Source organism: Palaemon carinicauda, chromosome 27 (genome assembly GCF_036898095.1).
Source record: "Palaemon carinicauda isolate YSFRI2023 chromosome 27, ASM3689809v2, whole genome shotgun sequence".
Taxonomy (NCBI): domain Eukaryota; kingdom Metazoa; phylum Arthropoda; class Malacostraca; order Decapoda; family Palaemonidae; genus Palaemon; species Palaemon carinicauda.
Window position 1 is genome coordinate 3,366,619 of NC_090751.1, and position 23,337 is coordinate 3,389,955.

At 37.9% G+C, this 23,337-nt stretch overlaps 1 protein-coding gene across 1 annotated transcript; it reads right to left on the bottom strand.

Moving 5' to 3' along the window:
- Positions 1-329: 329 nt before the first annotated feature.
- Positions 330-17,135, bottom strand: LOC137620510 (uncharacterized). The gene is made up of 7 exons (XM_068350699.1): positions 16,664-17,135; positions 11,246-11,416; positions 9,850-9,958; positions 8,535-8,636; positions 2,405-2,471; positions 2,044-2,091; positions 330-1,435 (listed from the first exon to the last, which is right to left on the bottom strand). Exons 1-7 carry the CDS (start codon positions 16,854-16,856, stop codon positions 923-925), a joined length of 1,203 nt encoding a protein of 400 aa, XP_068206800.1. The 5' UTR covers positions 16,857-17,135; the 3' UTR covers positions 330-922.
- Positions 17,136-23,337: the final 6,202 nt, after the last annotated feature.

Consider the following 23,337-nt stretch of genomic DNA (forward strand, 5'->3'; position numbering starts at 1 on the left):
ACGTGTAGCAGTGCTGTCTGCATGAAGGGCAAAGTCAGTGAGGATCAGTCTGTCATAAGGGTACCACAAGTGTGGCCTGATATGTCGGAACAAATATGCGTGGTTTGCAGTCCTCAAGCAACAGTTATACCTGAAAATGAGAAAGGTACAGCACATAACAATTATAGGAAATCTGGGAGAGAGACGTGGCAAGCTTTCACTCAATCAAGTGAGCTCAGTTGCAGGGTGAGCATGTGAGGGGGATATCTGTATTTGTGTAAGAACAAATATGAATTAGTAAAGCAAGAAAAATACCCCAAAAATGTCGAATAAATATTCATAAATACTATAAGCATTTGGTTCCAAGTTTCTATTAGATTCCCTTTACATTGGACAAATAGTTTCAGTGATGCATGAAAAACTGATGTCTCATGACAAAATTCCAGGCAAAGGCCATCTTTCCTATTGATAGTTATCCATTGCTGGGAATAAAGTAATTATAAATTGACCTGGGAACCTGAAAATATAAAAAATGCTGAACTTTAAAATTTGATTCGGGTAATTTTCTTTTTAAATTAAATGGCAATAGCCCTAACTTTAAAGTTTTTAAACCCTTAAGTACTGTATAGATATTTTGAAAACTCTACAATATCCTTCAAAATAGAATATTCCAACATTGTATAAACTTAAATATAGAGTATAGCAATTATTTTCTAAAAACTATGAAAACTTCAAAATTCACAAGCAAACTGATATATCAAACGAGTATAAAGTATATAAAAAAAACCCTCGACACGATTTGACTAAGCACTGAAGAAGTCTTATACCTAAATTTAAATATTAGAAAACCTCCTTTATATGTCTAGATATTTACAATCTGATTTATAACTTATTGCATTTTGTTTATATCGACTCGAGTGCTATGCAATATTACTGTACACTACTATAGTGAAGTACATTCATCTTCAGAATTATAATATGTTGCTAGATTTCCATCAAAACTTTCGCAGCCACTGTCTGTACATGTACCGGGTGGGGAACACCCACTTGCGGGACTGTCAGTGTTTTTGTTAGTTTCTCGTGTTGATAGTCCCTTTGGTAGACAGAGTCCACACCTCTCATGATGACAATTGCCGATTAAATCGGCACTATGGTTCTCCTCTACGCCATCCTCTGAAGAAGTTATAGTAGTAGGAACTGCTGTTCTCTGCATATCCCTTGATGTGCTTGTTGTCGGATTGACTTGATCCTGTAGATTTGCATTTGTTGCAGTTTCCCTTCTATTCTGAATGTTCTGTACGCTGCTTACACTGATGTTAGTGCTTTCTGTCTCAACTGAGGTTATACTGCCATTTTCAACTCTCGTGTTGCTTCCTCTTGGCCCAGTGGGCTGAGGACCAGGGTTATTAGTGCTGGCTGCAGCTTCAGTTGTTACTTCGTCATTGAAATTGTACAGCTGAAAAACAAAATGACATTTTTTAAACAGTTAAATATAGAATCTAGTGAATGTTCAAATGACGTAAGTTTTACATAGGAGTGGAAATTGTAGGTTCCTATTTTTCATTAACATTGATAATTATTGAAGGAAGTTTCGATAAAGAAAAATATAAGTATTTAGAGGACTACAACTATATCTAACAACATATCCTCAGTCCAACACACTTTACTAATTAAAAAAACAAAAGCCTGGTATCTTATCCTCTGTTCCAGTCGACAAAGCAACGGTTGAATTTAACGACAGGCCCTAGTTAAGCAAACATCTAACCCAGGGGTGTGGTAACAATTATTTCTACGCGATCTGTTCGATGGACCTTGTGCCTTAACTAGCAACAGCTGCATTGGTGATGATGATGAGGGTTATGATGATAATTATGATGATGCATGACAAAGATGATATCTCATGATAAGTATAAAAGTTTTCATGAGCGTTTGAGTATTTTACTAATAATCAATGTGTGTGATGTTACTTTAATTGAAAAAGACTGCCATGTATTATCATGCTTGATAATTGCAATGATTTAAAATTGCTGATAAGAGCTCCTAAGAACAAAAAGGAATACTTACATAATGATTCCTAATGGTGTATGCCGGAGTTTTCTCGCACGAAGCAGCCTGGTTTAAAAAAAAAAAATTATCAGTTGCTCCTGAACTTAAAACACAATTTACATCTACAGTACATCAGTCTCTTTATATCCAATCACTCGTGAAATGAATAGTTCAATCGCTATTTTTCCAAAGATAAATTGTTAGTCAAAAATATTTTCTCTGAAACAATTAAACCAAATTTTATGCCCGTGAATTGAGGTAGGAAGTTAAAAGGTATTTGTTCACAAAGATTTCCTGTAAAAGATTCTAAGACAGCAACGTTAAATAGACGTTTCAGATATTGCATCAAGAACACACAAAACCAATGAATCATAGTTACCCCAGAATCTTTCCTCCTCTTGCACAGGCAGCAGCAGCAACACGGGCCATGTTGGTTCCACGAACGACTGAAAAGGTAAAGATTAGTTTTTCAAATTCACAACAAAATGCTAGGGAACTGTAACAAGGCATCCTCGTACAGTTACGCAACTGTTGTATGCTTTTAGGTTATTTATGCAGAATTATGCAAATTGGAATATATGTACACTACTATAATATAAGTCATAAATGAATAAATACAGTCGGCCCCCCTCATTCGCAGGGGTTGGGATACAAAGGCAGGTGGGAAAAATCGAGAATCGTGAATGCATACTGCCCTAGGGTGTGTAAACTCGTAACCTACCTACTCGCTCCTCATTGCCTACGAGTGTTCGACTAATACATTATGTAACTCACTGTGTGCAATATATTTTTTTTTTACACTTTCTATCACAGTAAAAATATTGTACTAATAACACTTCAGTACCTGAACACAAGTGTACTGAATGCAGTAAGACTACACAGTCATTGCCACACATACGTACGTGTAATAACACTTATTCCTATCTAAAAACACTCACCAATACTGGTGTATATTACTGTAATACATGTACAGTACTATCACTACAGTACAGCTTAATTAGTCAAGGTAACACTTAATTGATCGCTGTTTTCGACAGGTCAACTCTCACCATTCCAACTCTACGTACACGTAGCCTTTATCTATATTACTGTATAGTATCGTATTTCATATACAGTACTCTGCAATAGCTAATATAATACATTACTGTAATATTAACAATGATACTGTACACAAAATGAAAACAGTGTAAACTTCACTAAGCGTTTTCGTACAAAATTCTACATGGTAACATGTGTAGCATGATGCAACCGAAGCGTCTTCGTTTTTGGGTATCACTTGACCACTATTTACGGTAGAATTCACTATTGTACAGTATATAAATCAACCCTTTTACCCCCAAAAGGACGTACTGGTACGTTTCACAAAGCTCATCCCTTTACCCCCATGGACATACCAGTACGTCCTTGCAAAAAAACTTCCATTTAATTTTCTTTTTTGCATATTTTTTATAGTTTTTTGAGAAACTTCAGGCATTTTCCAAGAGAATGAGACCAACCTGACCTCTCTATGACAAAAATTAAGGCTGTTGGAGCAATTTAAAAAATATATACTGTACTGCAAAATGTGATTGAAAAAAAAATGATCCCTGGGGGTTGAGGGTTGGAAAGTTCCAAATAGCCTGGGGTAAAAGGGTAAAGTATATACAGTTTAAAAAAAAAAAAAACATTGGTACAGTACTGTAATGTAAAGTACAGAAATTATTTGGATAAATAAAAAAGTACAATACACTGATCATATATGAATCCCTTAATAGAGATTTAGCTAGAATTAGTGCATGGTGCAAATTATGGGGTATGAAGTTGAATCCTAACAAAACTCAAAGTATGATTGTAAGTAGGTCAAGGACGGTGGTTCCTCAACATCCGGATCTCAGTATTGATAATTTTTCTTTAAATATGTATGACTCTTTCAAAATTTTAGGTGTGATTCTCGACAGTAAATTTACTTTTGAGAAACATATAAGGTCTGTGTCTTCTTCAATTTCACAAAAAATAGGCTTATTGAGAAAGTCTTTCAAGATTTTCGGTGATCAATCTATTCTGAAGTGTTTTAATTCTTTCATTCTACCTTGTTTTGAGTATTGTTCTCCTGTCTGGTCTTCAGCTGCTGATTCTCATCTTAATTTGTTGGACAGAAACTTACGGTCTATTAAATTTCTTATTCCTGATCTAGATATTAATCTCTGGCACCGTCGTTCAATTATTTCATTATGTATGTTGCATAAGATTTTTCACAACTCTGACCATCCTTTACATTCAGACCTCCCTGGACAATTCTATCCTGTTCGTAATACTAGGCAGGCAGTTAATTCTAATAGCCAGGTCTTCTCCATCACGAGGCTCAATACTACGCAGTACTCTAGAAGTTTTATTCCAGCTGTGACCAAGTTGTGGAATGATCTTCCTAATCGGGTGGTTGAATCAGTAGAACTTCAAAAGTTCAAAGTTGGAGCAAATGCTTTTTTGTTGACCAGGCGGACATAGTCTTTTTATAGTTTATTTATGACATATTTGTTTTTGATGTTGTTGATAGTTTATTATATGACATGTCTGTTTTGACGTTGTTTCTTATTTTAGAATGATTTATTGTTAATTTGTTCTCTTCATTTATTTATTTCCTTATTTCCTTTCCTCACTGGGCTATTTTTCCCTGTTGGAGCCCCTGGGCTTATAGCATCTTGCTTTTCCAACTAGGGTTGTAGCTTGGATAGTAATAATAATAATAATACTCCTGAAAATACTGTACTCATTTCTGTACAGTATGTACTGTACTCGAGATGTTTATAACATTACAGTACAGTACTGGATTTACAGAAACAAAAGTATTGCACTAACAGTTTATAACATACATGACATTTTACCAGAAAATAGTCTGACACAGTTGGTGAATTGGATGAAGAAAAGCCATTGATACAAAACTATGAAATGAATGGAGGGTCGTAACTGCATGGCATGACACGTCTACGCAGACAAGCTGTAAAGAATATATAAAATAGATTACCACAGTATAAATCCTAGAATACTAGTTATACAGTAATCCCTCGCCATTTCGCGGCTCAAGTTTCGCGGTCTCAGTGCATCACAGATTTTCATAAATATTCATCCAAAGTTAGAAAAAATGGTGCGAGAGTTACGCGGGCACTAGCATTAGACAGTACAGAAGAACATCAGGTATCAACACGGAGATGGCGCGCAACTCAAAATCTATCTCTGATTTGCTGGCCATCTCGGCTCCAGAATCTCGCAAGCTGATTGGCCGAGCCGCCGAGACGCTTTACCCAGCATTTCTCCCTGCTGTGCGCCCCGCGAAGGGAGACCGCATTCATTGTTCTCTCTCGCTTCGCTTATGTTGCTTAGTCTTTCCGCGTGGAACTTTTAGCTGTTTTGTGAGAAAAATGATGACGGCGAATGAGAAAAGTAAAATTATTGGACATGCTTAAGGCAGGCGGTAGCTATGCATCTGTTGCCCACATTTACGGAGTGAATGAATCGACGGTTTGCTACAAAAAAAAAAAAAAAAAAAAAATAAAAATACGTAAAACTGCCTCAATAACGTTCTCCAAGGACACGAAGCGAGTTGAAAGGGGAGGGATAGCCGTCATACACTGTTGAGTGGGATGCATGTGTGTAGTTCATAACTATATAAATATTTAGCAATTTTTTGACGGGTTGCGTACACTAGTATATATTAAAATACATTAAGTACAATACAGTACAGTGAACCCTCGTTTATCGCGGTAGATAGGTTCCAAACCCGGCCGCGATAGCTGAAAATCCGCGAAGTAGGGACACCATAATTACGTATTTATTTAACAAGTATATTCAGACTTTTAAAACCTTCCCTTTACGTAGCACTGTTAACAAACTACCCTTTAATGTACAGAACACTCAATGCATGTACTACAGTACCCTAAACTAAAACAGGCACAAATATTAAAGGAGATTTTATATCATGCGTTTCCTAAACATTCCAAAAAGCACTATAAAAAATGACAACCAATGTTTTGTTTACGTTTATCTCTGATCATAATGAAGAAACAGACGCATTTACACATCTGTGTATAGGTTAGTTTTTGCATCAACAGCATAATGTTTTTCTTTATGACGCCGCCTGAAACGGAAACCTTCCATTCGACCGTAATAAACAAAGGAAGGCATTAAACACGCATGATGAAAGTGATAAATAATTATATTAAAAGCTTTTAGTAAATATATTACAAATATTTTTTTTTTTGGCGTTTAATCAACAATAACAAACTACCGCTAATGACCGAATGATAATTTACGATAATTCTAAACTGTTACTAAAGATGATTCTCCATTCCATAGCCAAAATACTTTTCCTAACTTCAGTTATAAGTCAACTTGTACCCCCCCTCAATTATGAAAGCATCTAAAAAAAAAAAAAAAGTAAGAAAAGCAGCAAGTTACTAGGCCAATTTTTAAAGTTGTCGAACAATTAAGTTACCGCTATAACGTTCGATGTGACCGTGCGAGATTGGAGAAAGTAAGGAAAATTGAATCATGATTGATTTTCAATATAAATGAAACTTTGTGAAGCAACAAAGATTTCATTTGTTAGAGAGAGAGAGAGAGAGAGAGAGAGAGAGAGAGAGAGAGAGAGAGAGAGAGAGAGAGAGAGAGAGAGAGAGAGAGAGAGAGTTTTAAATGTAATAAACAAAAAAATATGGAAGGTTATAACACATTGGTGCTTATGTAATATCAACTGTATAGATGGTTTGAATAAGTTAAGAAATGGTATAAACAATACTTCGTACGCGCACATTCTTGAGACCGGCAGCTAGACGTCAGCTGATCTGATCACAGCCAAAAGTAAAACAAAAATAAGTCAACAATACTCGATTTTTAAAACACCCGAAATTTAAAAACAAAAGTACACGCTTTCTTAATGTGCAATTAACTATTTAAAGAGTAGCAATTTTCTAGAATAAAATTATATTTCCCCCAAAAATAGTGGTTTGCTGATGAAATCGGATGCCGTATTTAATGAAAAAAGTCCGCGAAGTCGTGAATCCGCGATGGTCGAACCGCGAAGTAGCGAGGGCTCACTGTATATGTTATATACTGTAAAATACAGTAATTTGCTGTACTGTACAATATATTAATTTGCTGTACTGTAAAATACAGTAATTGGTTGTGCATGTAAATTTAAGTAAATACTACCCAAGCTAATCAACATTTACGTTGTGTACAAAAAAAAAAAGTTAAATACATGTACTAATTCAAATTGCAAAACTATGGTTACGAACAATACCGTAAACACTTGTCCCTACGGTATACTGTAAAACATTTTAAAAGCATCAAGTACATAAGCTAATTAACATTTTATAAGTGTACAACACTGCAAATAAAAACTAAAAATCAAGTAATCAAACACTGGTATTGTAGGTACCAAAAGCTAATTCAACACAGAATAAGGTTTGTTTACGGTACCCTACATCTTATTTTAAAAAAACTATTAAAGTAATACAGTGTAAGACTTAAAATACTGTATAAATTCTTAATGTCGAGTTTTTGAAGCTTATCCCGTCATGTTGCCGCTGCCTCGTGGTCTGCAGAGGTCAACTCACCAATTATTTTAATTTTTTTCTGGCCAAAATGTCGTTTAAACTTATCAATCATGACTTCTGCTGGCTTTGAAAGGCATATGAAGGACTGTAGCATCTTGTCTGGTGGATGGCTGAGGTTTATCTGTAAAATACCGGACCAGAGGCTGGCTTCTCTACAGATGGCATACGAATCTATGGAAGTTCCCTTGTGAGGCTGGTAGTCAATCCACAGAAACAGGAATTTTTCATCTTAATCATGCCCTTTTCTCTCACCTTGGGTACAACCTTCACACTGTGTGGGGTTCTAGCAGCCAGAGCAGCACAAATCTTCACAGCAGTTTTCTACATACATCAAGATGTTTTTTCATGCTGAGAAGTCTACCAATTGATGATACTTCTTTACTTGTACAACAAGAAGTTTAACCTTCAAGATTCATGGCCTTGCTCTGCCGTTAAGCAGAACCTTTCAAAGTCAAAGCAGCTCTCTTGGGGGCCCTGATTTGAAGCAAGGCAAGGTGATACTGGCAAAAAGACGACTGAAGTGGAAGATGCACATGCGAGGACAGATGAAGCGACACAGATTGCGGAGAGCTTATTTCCATGCAGGGGTTCTTAGAAAGTGAGGCAGACTCAGAGATGAGATGTTGTGCTATGCAGAAACAGAGTGAGGCACGAAAGGCACAAAGGAGCACAGTTGGTTTGAAATCATCTTGTTTACCGCAAAAGTACTTACCACACGAAATCAAAAATGGGAAAAGTTAATATGTTATACAGTTCTCACACACAAAAAAAAAAAAAAAAAAAAATCCCCAATGATAGAACCTGGGAGGACAGAGGGCCGACATACAGAATATATTTATATGAACTTATGGTCTTGTATCATGCAATTATCTATCAAGAGCAACTTTAAAATTAGAGAATCTTTAAGATATCACTTACTTCCTGTAGAGATGTACCAGCATTAGAAGTAATGAAACCAGAAAGACTATCCCAAAACCTGCAAGGGTGAACTTGTATGCCCAGCTGTCATCGATTACAGTGCTGAAAGTAGAAGTATTTGTTAATTTCTTGGTTCTTCAGTAAAAATTCAAGAAAGTATTTTGTTCCAACAAAAGGTTGGTGAATACACATCTACATAAAACTAATTTCGTCTATGTTCGCTGGGACACCACCACGGTCTAGGTATATATACCTTGAACATGGATACCATATGAAAGACCTACTGTATCAAACTTGAAAGTTTCAAATCTAACCTTTCCTATTAAATTTTAATTATTTTACCCTAGGTCCCATTCCTTTTCTCAATACACATGTTCTCTATGGTACACAAATAGGTTGTTGAATTGGGGGCGGGGGGAAATCGAAAATACTATAGATTCAAATCAGGTTAATCAGTGAATTATAAGAGCATAATTGTCTATTCATAAATTGATATACAATACATATATGCAATTATATATACTATAAGGGCTTTTAAATAACAGTAATATAAGCAAATGCACATGCACACACATACAGTATATACATGTATTATAAGAAAGCACTTACACATACACTTTTTTTAACCCAAGGAGTTAACTAATAAATGCACTAGTTGTTCAGTGGTTACTTTCCTTTTGGAAAAGGTAGAGACTCTTAGCTATGGTAAGCAGCTTTTCTAGGATGACGACACTCCAAAATCAATCCATTGTTCTCTAGTCTTGGGTAGTGGCACAGCCTCTGTACCATGGTGTTCTGCTGTCTTGGGGTAGAGTTCTCTTACTTGAGGGTATACTAGGGCACATCTTATTTCCACTTTTTTTTAAATTTGTTTATATATGTAAGATTTATTTCAATGTTACTGTTCTTAAAATATTTTATACTTTTAGTTTATTTTCCTCTCTCAATGGGTTATTTTCCCTGTTGGAGCCTTTGAGCTTATAGCTTCCTGCTTTTCCAACTATAGTCCATTTCTTTTAGCGAGTCATATTTGCACTGACTCGCAGCGGTGCCATTTTAGCTCGGAAAAGTTTCCTGATCGCTGATTGGTTGTACAAGATTATTCTAACCAATCAGCGACCAGGAAACTTTTCCGAGCTAAAAGGGCACCGTTGCGAGTCGGTGCAAATATGACTCACTAAAAGAAATGGACCGAGGTTGTAGCTTAGCAAGTAATTTATAGTTATCTATCTATCTAGCTATCTATCTTATGTTTTTGCAGATTGCATTCATCGGTAATAGATTGTTAGTCAAGGAATAACAGCAGTTTACTCACCATATGCCGTTGTAGTTTTCGCCAACTGGACAGTGGCAATAGTTATCCTTCCAACATTCGCCTGGCGGGTCGCAGTTGCTGCTATTATAGCACGATGATCCAAGCTGTCCTGCAATTAATAAAAAATAGAGGATGCTATTGAAAACTTTTCCCAGAGTGCACTCAAAAGCAGTACCAGCCAAACTCGGCTGAGTCCCCTGTCGGGCTGGAAGGAGCGGCAAGAAGAAAGGTCCCCTTTTGCTCCTTTGATGTTGGCTACCAGCCAAAATTAGGGAAAGTGCCTTGGTAAATAGAGAGAAAAGCACTAAAGAGGTGAACTTTGAATTCAACCAAGTAAAAACTACTTCAATATTAAACATTCATGGGTAAAATTAATGAAGGATGCACTATTGTATAGAGTATTAACTAGGTTTTGTCAGCAGTACTTTGAAAATATAAAATTATGATAGTGCAACCTTTTGAAGTATCACATGATGAAAATTGTTTACAATTGCAATGGTATAAACTTGAGTTTAATACTAGTAGCACTGACAAATATATCAATTATAGAACACTTTTGACACTGCAAAAATACTTTCCGCAGTTGGGAGATTTACGGAAGGTGGTATTTTTCACTTAGAACATACATTCATTGAAAACAGGACTATAAAAGGGTGATAATTTTTTTTCTTTAAGAACAGGAGTAACTAAAAGGAATGACCTAGTCATGTTGAGTCACCAAAAACGCAGATAAAGCCCTGACTAATAAATTTCTTTTTGGAAACTAGTGACTAGAAACTGTCTTCAAATGGCCAACCTTGGAGGAGAGGACTGGAGGGGCCCACCTTGGAGGAGAGGACTGGAGGGGCCCACCTTGGAGGAGAGGACTGGAGGGGCCCACCTTGGAGGAGAGGACTGGAGGGGCCCACCTTGAAGGAGAGGACTGGAGGGGCCCACCTTGGAGGAGAGGACTGGAGGGGCCCACCTTGGGGGAGAGGACTGGAGGGGCCCACCTTTGGGGGAGAGGACTGGAGGGGCCCACCTTTGGGGGAGAGGACTGGAGGGGCCCACCTTTGGGGGAGAGGACTGGAGGGGCCCACCTAGGAGGAGAGGGCTGGAGGGGCCAACCTTGGAGGAGAGGGCTGGAGGGGCCAACCTTGGAGGAGAGGGCTGGAGGGGCCAACCTTGGAGGAGAGGGCTGGAGGGGCCAACCTTGGAGGAGAGGGCTGGAGGGGCCAACCTTGGAGGAGAGGGCTGGAGGGGCCAACCTTGGAGGAGAGGGCTGGAGGGGTTGACCTTGGAGGAGAGGGCTGGAGGGGCCGACCTTGGAGGAGAGGGCTGGAGGGGTGGACTGAAAGGGCTGACATTGGACGAGTGACTTTTAAATATTAACGTTGAACAAGTGAAAGTAACGTACCACACTGGCCACAGGAGAAGACGTTCCTTGAGACCCAGGCTGAGGACTCGTGATGGTACACCCAGCAGAGATGAGGTAGGCAAACACACTGGCCATCAACGCAAGTCAGATCATCATCATCGTATTGAGAACAGTTATGTTCAGGGGAGCATGGCACGTCAGGGAGGACCACTGAAATAAAGGCATAGAATAAAACAATGGAATTGAAATGTCTAATATACAGTAGAAAATTTTTAAACTTCCTACACGGTTTGTAATATACTGAAAATACTGTAATACACTATCATTATTATCATTACTATTAGATAAGCTACAACCCTAGTTGGCAAAGGAGGCGGCTATAAGCTGAAGTGTTCCAACTGGGAAAATAGCATAGTGACAAAAAGAAATAAGGAAACAGCATAGTATGACCGAGTGCAGTCTACCTTCAAGTGATTGATTTAAACTGACAGTAGAAGATCATCGTACAGAGGCTATAGCACTACCCAGGATTAGAGCGCAATGCGTTGTGGTTGTGGTGGCCGAAGTAGTAACGTCCCTGACTGGTGAACGCCTGATTAACCTAAAGTCCCACTCAAACTTTAGTTTCTCTGGTTGCTGCAACCTCCCCATCCTTGTAAGCTAAAGATGGGGGGTTTGGGGAGCCTATATGTATCGGCCGAGTCATCAGCAGCCATTGCCTGGCCCTCCTTCGTCTTAGCCTGGGTGAAAGAGGGGCTTGGGCCCTGATCATTTGTACATATGGAGTCTCTATATGGCATTATCATGGTTGCTAGGGCTATGTCACTGTCCCTTGCCTCTGTCATTCATGAGCGACCTTTACGTGGTTTGATTTGGTTGTGCCCTTCTAGAAGAGTTGCATACCAAAAGTAACATTTCTTCTACCCTTATCAAGTGGAAATTAGCCACCGAACAATTACGGTGCAGTAGATAATCTCAGTTATTTTAATTTTTTTCCGTTATCTTAATGTTGTCAAGTGTACCCTATGAGGAAAGTGGACAATGTGTAATTGGCCAGACTATTCGGTGTAGGCCTGTATACGGTATAGGCAAAAGGAAAATGGTCTGTAACAAGAGAAGTATGTGGAATACCAAACAGTTGTTGAAAAGTTGGCTTTATTCGGCTTAAAGTTGTGGCAAGGTGTTGGCCAAGTCGGTATAGTCTTGTGGAGACAATGTTGCCAAGCCAAGCATACAAACACCAGTACTCACAGTTACCAATTCACACCACATTCACCCCCACTGAGAAGAATAATACACAGTACAGTACACATTTGCATCATAAGACATGAATTCACTTAGATTTCACACCAACTGCAATTATTCTCACATTGCATTATAAAGCTCACCTTATTGGCATAATAAATTTTATATCATTCACATCACAAAATTCAATAGTACTTATTTTATTCGATAACTGGGCTCATCTCAATTACATAAAAAAACACAGGTAATAATGGGCTTTATAACAAACTCGTAATGAACACATTAACATAAGGACACTTACCACCCTTACTACTCCACTCATCTAGGACAAAATCTGAGAGATAGCCAGGAGGGCGCCTAGTGCGACTTGTGCGTTGAGGCGCCTCTGAGGTTGGCGTTTCTGCGGGTGTTCCTTTCGACGGTGCCTTTCCTGGAGTGAGCGGTTCTGTGGTTTGTTGCGGTTCAGTTGCAAGCTCCCTCCCCTGGACTTGATGAACTTTAAGTCCTCTTTGGAATACCTTCTGGATTTCACCTGCATTGGGTGACAGTCGACTGTCAGATTGTCGAAGATGGCTGGCGGTTCAATTTGAGCCGCTATCAGAGCAAAAGGTGACTGGATGCTTAGCTCCAAAGGCGGTAGCGTCCCACAAAAGTCTACGTTGACTTGCCCGCGTAACTGTAGGAAGTCATGTCCCAAAACCACTGGAGCCACGCAATAATCCATCAAGTGCAGACAGAACTCAGGATATACTCTTTCACTTGCAGGTAAATAGTAATTGCAACACCTGTTGTTTGGCATTAGCCATGGTTATGCTGCATGCTGAAGAACGAGTCACTGAGTTCATAGCCTTAGCTACTTTGGCATCTATTATGAAACTTTTAAATGCTCCAGTGTTGACCAGCCCGTCAAGGGCCTCGCCTCCATTCGGTTCTGCAGGTAGGACAGTCACAGTTCTGTAACCACTTCATAGTGCAGGAGAAGCTGCAGCCACAGCAGCCCCTGGCATGGAAGCAGGGGTGGACAGAGGGTGTCTGGGACTATTCTAGCTACAAGATTATAGTTCATTTACCATTATTGTTCCATCATCATCTTTGCGACTTGCAGACACGAGCATAATGACCTACCTTCTGACAGTTGGAACACGAGGCTTTCTTGGCTGGACAGTGGGCTCTGGAATCACAGAAAAGCATCATCTCTGACTGCTGACGGCGGCAGGACACTCACTTGGATTCGGTGTCACATTTCGATCAGGAAACTGTTGGGATCTGTCTGGGTTTTGCCTGATCATCTATCAATGCTGCCACTGAGGTATTGGTTTCACTTGCATAAGACGTCGAGTGCAGTTGAGCCATTTCCAGTGTACGGCTTGTTTCATAGCTATAGACAAGTCCAAGGATAAGTTCTCTAACAGTCTCTGTCGGATTGCATTAAATGCCATACCTGTGATATATGAATCTCTGATGGTCAGTTCTTCAGTCTGAGCGGCTGTACAATCAGTGAAGCTACATTCCGAGGCCAGACCTTTGAGGTTATAAAAAAAAAAAAAAAAAAAAAAGTCTATTCTCTCACCACTCTGTTGCTTGCACGTGGCTAATTTGTATCTGGCAAACACCTCACTTTTCTGTTTCACAAATCTAGCCTTTAACAGGCTTATGGCAGCAGCATATGTGGTGGCACTTTTTAATTATCTTGAACTGTTTACAAGATACGTGGGCACGAACTTCACGAAGCAAGGCCAACTTATCTGGATTTAAGTCCGGGTTCATGGCCACACACAACGCCTCAAAGTTATCATGACATATAATCCATTTGTTCGCATCTGCTGATTCTGGGTCCACGTCAATCAGGTTGGGCCTTGGAAACTTGTCCATGGTGAATATTAAGCAGAATAAATTATGGAATACCAAACACAGTTGCTGGAACGTTGGCTTTATTCGGCTTAAAGTTGTGGCAAGTTAAGGTGTTGGCCAAGACGGTAGTCTTAATTCTTATGGAGAGTGGAGACTCAAGTGTTGCCAGATGGGTTAGTCTAAAAATCCCTAAAACTCGTGATAAAAAATCCCCATTTCCAGAAATATATTTTCTTATAATATAAATTACCCACTATACTTCATGTAATTGTAAGTAAACTAATTGCAACAATATAAAGGTTTACTTATCTCTTTCTTCTTCATAGAAATATGTACAGAATATCATCACCAGTCATCCAAAATCCCCAAATCTAAGGATAAATTCCCAAATACGAAGGTAAATCCCCAAATCTCGGGATAAATTCCCCTATCTGGCACCACTGAGACTCAATGTTGCCAAGCAAGCATACAAACACCAGCACTCACAATTACCAATTCACACCAAAAAGTACAATGTAGTACTATTTGGCCGATCAAAAGACACAATAAATCAAGCGGCAGTAATGGATTTAAGAATTCAGGATATAAGTCCTGACACTGGGGTTTGATATGCTATTAGGAGACCATGTGCAACAGGGAAAACACAGCAAAGAAAATTATCGATGAAGTTGTTAAATAACTCAAGAATACGATAGTTCTTATATGAATTAACTACTAGTTAATTCATAATAAAGCATTTTAATCAATATTAGTGTCACTGAAATATCCCTTAGTTCAAATATACATATACATACTATACATACATATACACACACAATATATATATATATATATATATATATATATATATATATATACATATATATATATATATACATATATATATATATATACATATATATATATATACATATATATATACATATATACATATATATATATATATATATATATATATATATATATACATTTATATATATATATATATATATATATATATATATATATATATATATATACATATATATGTATATATATATATATATATATATATATATATATATATATATATATATATATATATATATAACCTTTCTCACCAGTGTGTACACAAATATTTTTTATCCTTTTAGAGTAATGCTTACAGTACACAGACTTAGCATTGAATTAAAACATGTACCAACTGATAACATGTCATACGTCTGTGCCTTGATTAAATTTTAAACTAAAAACAAAGACGGAAGTAAAAATTCACTGCGCTAATACCCTGCCTAAACTTCCACGGGTTGACTTAAAAAATGTTGGAATTTCTAAATAGCGGCATTATAAAATCACAGTTTTAGTTACATTAGAAACCATCTGTGATAAATAAAGTCATTGTTTTCAGATAAGGGGGAGAGAGAGAGAGAGAGAGAGAGAGAGAGAGAGAGAGAGAGAGAGAGAGAGAGAGAGAGAGAGAGAGAGAGAGAGAGAGAGTGTAGTTTCGACTTGAGGAGCCGAGTACCCTTTGGACCAGAACATTCGACAGCCTTTTTCGCACTAGTTCGCTGTCCTAATTCAATTAGAAACAATTTAGTTTAATTAGATATTGCAATATAATCACCGTCACATGTCTGACTGTTATAGAGATAAGATAACGATCCGTTGTTGAAATCAAAGCGGCGCTTTGCGATTTTCACTTGATAATTAACAAAGAATAATGACGTCATTTCAGAGACTTTGTGGTGTTGTGACGTTGTGAACTAAGCAAACACACACCTGGCATGTGACTTCGAACAATTTCGTTATTAACCAAGAATTATTATAACACTAACGTTGAAAAAAAAAAAAACCGCACTTTATTCACAAAGTGTAACTATACTAACCCTTTCTCAGCGTTAATGACAGTAACTGACTGATAAGGTTACGGAAATATAGGCTACGCAGTATGTTGATGAATATGACTGAATAGGGCAACCAAAAACCCATTTAGTTTATTTAAAACTTAACTGCGAACGTATTTTGTGAATTATAAATAATTTACTTGTTCCAATAGGTAAAATGAATGACTAATTCCCAAGCAGAATTCGTGTCTGTTAAGACGATAATTGACTTAGTCACGTCGATGCTAGATCTTTTGTCGAATAATAAATAATGCTTATTTACACGAAAATTCTTTAAGATTACTAAAAATTATACTTTATCACATTAACAAAAACCAAATTATCTATCAACCTTGTTAGATAACAGTCAAACAATCTCTAGGCTTTCATAAATGACAGATCATGATGAATTTTGAGGTGGATAATATTGTCACTCCAAACCTTTTTAATAAACAAGTACTACTTTAATAACCAAAATAATAAACAGTTGATAACTTACCACCCACTTTAGATAAAGCTTCATCCTTCGGTTCGTTTTGATTATAGACAGAGGAGACATTCAACCCCAACTGAACAGCAACTGCTAAAGGGAGAAGAGGTTTATCGAGTCTCTGGGCTATCGCTTCCCTCCCTTCGCCAATCTTTGCCAGGACAGATGGAAATACAACAAATGCGATGAAATAAATCTTCATCTTTTGATATTTGATCCTTTGCTAGGTATCGATTTCCCTCTAACCAGAGAAATCTCATCATAAAAGAGCGTATTGCTGCTCTTTACTGGAAGAGAAAGCTATGCTCTTTGTTACTGTATATACTAGCACTGTTCAACATGGCCTTTCTGTTTACCGCAATGTTCATTCACTTAATTCTAAACACTATTCGTTCAGTTAGGATAAATACCAAAAGGGCAGTATTAGGAATATAATCCTAACGTATGTAAACTGTCGACAGATACTGACTGTTGTTTAGGACTGGTCCATGAGAAAAAATAAGATAACGGTGGATAAGAGATAAAGGGGAGAGGGTACCTAGGGAATATCAGGACAGGGGGAGGGGAGGAGAGTAGAGGAAGGATCTTCGAATGTATTCTTAAGAGCTAATTAAATAATTCCATAAAAATATTAAAACTTAAAAACGTAATTAAATAATATTGTTCTCTATTTGTCGAAATAACTCGCGTCGGAGTTAATTTAATCATAATGATATTTCGATACTAACTGCTAACCCAAATAACTGATAAGATATGCGGACGATATGTGATAAGAGATTAAACATTTTTATAGGACGCAGTTGTTCTTGACAGTACATACAAATAACTAGTTTTCCTTTGAACCATTAACTTTACTTTATTCAAATTCTCGGTTCTAGCAAACTTGGTCCATTTGGTGTCTAAATGATTCATGGTTCGAATAATAGGATTTAAAGAAATCTGAGCCACAAGTTATTAAAATTGAGAAGTTCGCGTAGTCAGCATGAATGGTAACCAGAACGAGTTAGGAAAGAAGAGCAAGGTGATTTAGGTAGACAGATAGGAAAACAAATCAGGTTAAATGGCAAATAAGGGGGTAAGATGACCAGGAAGAACAAGGTCACCAGGAGACCAGGAAGAACAGGTCACTAGAACGACACCAGAACATATTTGCCAGGAAGAACCAGGTCACTAGGAGGAGACCAGGAAGAACAAGGTCACTAGGAGGAGTCCACGAAGAACAAGGTCACTAGGAAGAACGTCACCAGGAAGAGACTAGGAAGAACAAGGTCACTAGGAGGAAACCAGGAAGAACAAGGTCAACAGGAGAAGACTAGGAAGAACAAGGTCACTAGGAGGAGTCCAGGAAGAACAAGGTCACTAGGAGGAGTCCAGGAAGAACAAGGTCACTAGGAGGAGTCCAGGAAGAACAAGGTCACTAGGAGGAGTCCAGGAAGAACAAGGTCACTAGGGAGAACGTCACCAGGAGACCAGGAAGAACAAGGTCAGCAGGAGGGGACCAGGTGGCACAAAGTCACTAGGAGGAGTCCAGGAAGAACAAGGTCACTAGGAGGAGACCAGAAAGAACAAGGTCACTAGGGAGAACGTCACCAGGAGACCAGGAAGAACAAGGTCAGCAGGAGGGGACCAGGTGGCACAAAGTCACTAGGAGGAGTCCAGAAAGAACAAGGTCACTAGGAGGAGACCAGAAAGAACAAGGTCACTAGGGAGAACAACGTCACCAGGAGGAGACTAGGAAGAACAAGGTCACTAGGAGAGGAAACCAGGAAGAGCAAGGTCGCTAGGGAGAACAACGTCACCAGGAGAAGACTGAGAAGAACAAGGTCACTAGGGAGAACGTCATCAGGAAGAGACTATGAAGAACAAGGTCAACAGGAGAGGAGACTATGAAGAACAAGGTCAACAGGAGAGGAGACCAGGAAGAACAAGGTCACTAGGAGAGGAGACCAGGAAGAACAAGGTCACTAGGAGAGGAGATCAGGAAGAACAGGGTTACTAGGAGAGAGACCAGGGAGAACAAGGTCACCAGGAGGAGAGCAGGAAGAACAAGGTCACCAGGAGGAGACCAGGAATAACAAGGTCACCAGGAGGAGACCAGGAATAACAAGGTCACCAGGAGTAAACCAGGTAGAACAAGGTCACCAGGAGGAGGCCAGGAAGAACAAGGTCACCAGGAGGAGGCCAGGAAGAACAAGGTCACCAGGAGGATACTAGGAAGAATAAAGTCACAAGAAGGAGCAAGGTGAGAAGGATGCTCAGGAAGTCCAAGCTAGGTATAGCATGGTAAAAGGTAACCAGAAGGAATGATGTAACCAGGAAACTACCAGGAGGAATAAGTTTAACCAGGAGGAAAGGGGTAACCAGGAGACATTGCGGTAGCCATAAAGGAAGAAAGGTAGGTAATCAAGGCGAGTAATGTTACCAGGAAGAGAAAGTAATAGTTAAGTAGAGGAAAAGGTGATCGGGAAGACTAAGGTAATCTTAGAGTCTGGTAATCCTAAGGGTTGTAGTAAAGTAACCAGGAAGACTACGACGTAATTATACTAAATGGTAACCAGGAAGCGCAAGTTAACTAGAGTAACGGGTAGACAGGAAGACACACACACACACACACACACACTCACTCACTCTCTCTCTCTCTCTCTCTCTCTCTCTCTCTCTCTCTCTCTCTCTCTCCGCGCGGACATTTTTCCAGAGGAAGAACTAATAAGGAATGTGTTTGGCAGAAAGAGTATGGTGTACAAATTTGAAATTCACCTTGAATTAATGGCTCTTATTAAAAGTAAGACTAATGGTACTTAGTAAAATTAAAACACCGTGATCAACATTACAATTAGACCTATGTTTTCGATGCAGCAGTAGTCTAATACTTCTTCCGCATGTTTCAAGTACTTTTATCCTTTTTTTTTTTTTTTTTTTTGGTAGCGCATATACCCACCCCATTCGTTTATTCAGCCTTGTTGCCTGTATCAAGTGTGTTAACGCTAATAGTATATTTTCCATAGCGGTTTTAGTAGTTTATAGAGGCTGAAATGAAGAAAATACAACTTTCGAAAGTTATAGAATGAATGAAATCTTATAGTAGGGACAGATCTCCACAGCACGACATTATAAAAGAAAAAAAAAAAAAAAACTGGCGAGCCGAACAAACAAAAATCAGTATGCCTAGTAGCTAAAGTATTCTAAATACTCTGGTATTAATATTTTAAAACAAGGTACCGTATTATTTATGAATCAAACATTTTGCTCTTTAACCAACAAAAAACTCAGACTTTCATGCCTCCGAAAGTTTCTAGCGCACCATTGAATTGTGACTATCTGATAAGAGCTTAATAACGACTACTTAGCAACGACGTTAAGCTATTGTCTGTTAAGAAAAAAATAGTGATATCTTTCCGTCCTCAGAATATCGGATATAAGAATGAAGCTATCTTTTACTCATAGGCTTACATTGGCCTATACACTGGATCATGGTTATGATAATCATTAATCACGTGCACACAACCTTGTAAAACGAGTCTAAATGTCACCAAGCTTTGTGGCAAGATTCAAAGTAATGAAGGTTTAAGTTCGAAAAAAAAATACAAGAAAAACCAATAAGGAAGAATAACATCTAGCTATATTAAAAAAAAAAACTGACCATATTTAGAATCAAGAAATATTAATGAAAAATATGATATAAAAATCTACACAATGGTCGTACTTTTAACTGTTGAAATTAGATTATGGAAGGCAATGGTACAGACGTTTTATAGGCCTACCTGTAACAAAAGCTATCTAGAGTATTTACGACATATAAGCTAGAACAAACGCTAAGGCACATAGGGTCTTTTAAAACAAGTTGGAGATTGGAATGGTGTTAACGATGGCTAAACTTAACCCTTCTATTTAGGGTGGAAGAAACTTCATAATGACTTACTACGTAGGCCTACACTGCATTAGGTAGACTTTCACTGACGATACGATGTATTTCAATGTGGAACTTTTCTACAGGTTCAATGGGGAACTTTTCTATAGGCTATTAGAACCAAGTGTCAATAATTCAACATTCAAGGGCTTTCATTATACATTTTTCTGGAAGCGATGAGACGCTTTTTTTTTTTTTTTTTTTTTTTTTTTTTTTTACATTGCCCTGCATTGGTATTCCATTTAAATATTAGGTTCCCTCTCAAGGGGATTGCCACTTAAAGGAAATTTATCCTCATTACCAATATTGAACTCTGTTTACTACGTATAAGGAACATTAAATAGAATATTAAGAGATACTTCACCACATTCATGTTTTTTATGTTGTTTTTCTAAGACATTGCCTCGCTAATGTTTGGCCATTTTGTCGAGTAACATCAAGAAAAAAAAGCCTCAAAAGCCATTAAAAAAATTATTCATTGGTCAATTTCTGTGCCAGAATGTGTCTCAGTAACTTGAATTAGCCCTAAACCATTAAAATACTAAAACAATTCAATTGACGTTATCTGTATCATGAACACTTATCTTATCGGAAGGTTTGGATGAAGCAAGTCGAGTGTTGCCAGTGATACATTTAGTAATTTTTTCATAAACAACAGACTCCTAATGATACGAAAATACAAACATAATGAATAAAACCTATAACAATTATCCTAATAGGCTTACTGGATCTCAAAATAACCGCATGCCTAGCTTAAAATTTGGTGAAATGACGACTTGCAAGAGAAAGCTAGAGTGGAATGGCAAGGGGTTTTATCAACATTTGTCCGGAATATTACATACTTTCCATCATATCTCTGACTTTAGTCTGGTGAAATAGATCAATTACAGAGGATGTGTAAAAGCGTGCTTGATTTAACAGAGCCGTTTCTAAGAAGCTAAGTTTTTGTGACTCGATTCTCCGAAATTAACATCGTTAAGATAATAAGAAACTCAATTATGAATGAAGTTTTAGGAAACTGAACTGCTGGAAAGATTGGACTATTATTAACTATTGTTAATGACAATTTATAAAGGATGAGTTACATTAAGTGTGAAGATGGACATCTGCAGAAAGGTTCTATTATATACGACGAACTCGTCTATTACGATGTTGTATTTCAGTGGTCGTCATGAGTAAAGAAATTCAAGGAAAATGCTGTCAAAATTGCATTTCACTATTTGGGGAGCCCTTGTGGTTGTTGCTCTAGGTAAGTGTGTATAATTATAGGGCTATAAATATGTATATGATTTCCAAAAATTAAATTCCTAGATTAAAATACAAATTTGTTCTTTAGGAATCTAAATTCTATTACAGACCTAAACTCTATAGGCATATATGTATAATTATAGGTATAAATATGTATATGATTTCCAAAAATAAAATTCCTAAAATTGAAAATACAAATTTGTACAAGAGAATCTTTAAATTCTATTATATACCTAGTCAAGTAAAAAAAAAAAAACTGCCTTCATTTGCGCTTTGTCTCGTATTAATACAAGAAATCAATGATTTTGGTGTCTTTGTTAAATGTGACAGCTACCTAATTTTCAACTTAAGACTAATATGAAATGTGATATGGAACTCTAAAGATAAAAGACTTCAAGAGCTCTTTATATACAACAAAACATTGAAAGATTAATCATCGATAAGAGCTCACCTATGATTCATAGATAAATTAACACCTGGGTTTAGTTTCCAATCAGTATTGGTAAACCAAGAATGTTTACTTAGCGGAACAGTTGGTTTCGTAAATAAGATACACTTGATTTTGTAATGTGCGTGACGTCATGAAGATAACTTTCAAATTGTAATTTTTACTAGCTAAGCTACAACCCTAATTGGAAAAGCATGCTGCTATAAGACCAAGGGCTCCAACGAGGAAAAAAAGGCTGAGATTAAAGTCTATATTATGGTTTTAGAAGCATTTCATTGGCCATATTTAAAGGGGAAACGTAGTCACACTATAAAAGTTGCTATGGGGAATAAAATTCAAAGGAGGTTTAAAATATATGCAGTTAGGGCCAAAATGGACACAAAATGCCTTCAGTTTACCACTATCACCGATAGCATTACCTCTCGACAGAGTTGAGGTTTCAAGTCACACAATTGATAAAGGTAGAATTTATCATAATACAAGATTCTGAGCTTAGTTAAATTGTAAGGACAGTGAGACAAGCGTCACCAACATCAACTGATAGTTTATTCAAACATGCGTGGGAATATAATACAGGGTGCGGCCGGAAAGGTAGCATGGCGTAGGCGCCAATTCAGCTTGAACTTCCCGCCAAAATGTGTGTGTTTTCTCACATGAACAAATACACGAATTGCAAGTAAACAGAAACATGTAATGAAATAATACATATGTCAAATTTTAGCTCTGAGGGAGCGGAGTACATATATATAGGAAGCCACGGTGTGGCGAAAGGAGAATTTAAATAAAGACACTTTGTTGAATTTCTGGACGACGAAGGGAGCGGTGTCCTTACAAGTACTCCCCCCACCAAGACATCGGGCGGCGTAGAGGGCTGATGATTAATCTTCGTATAGTTTCGGGCGTCGGAGGGTTCCTCTTGTTTTTGAACGGAGGGGCGCGTCGGCAGTCGGCGTAAGGATCTCTTCCTCTCGTCGTCGTCTGTTGATTTTTCTTTCATTGGGCGCCTTGTTTTGAGGTGGCACTCTGGATCTGCCAGGTCCGGCGGAGGCAGTGTCGCTCCCTTCGAGAAACGCTGGTTTC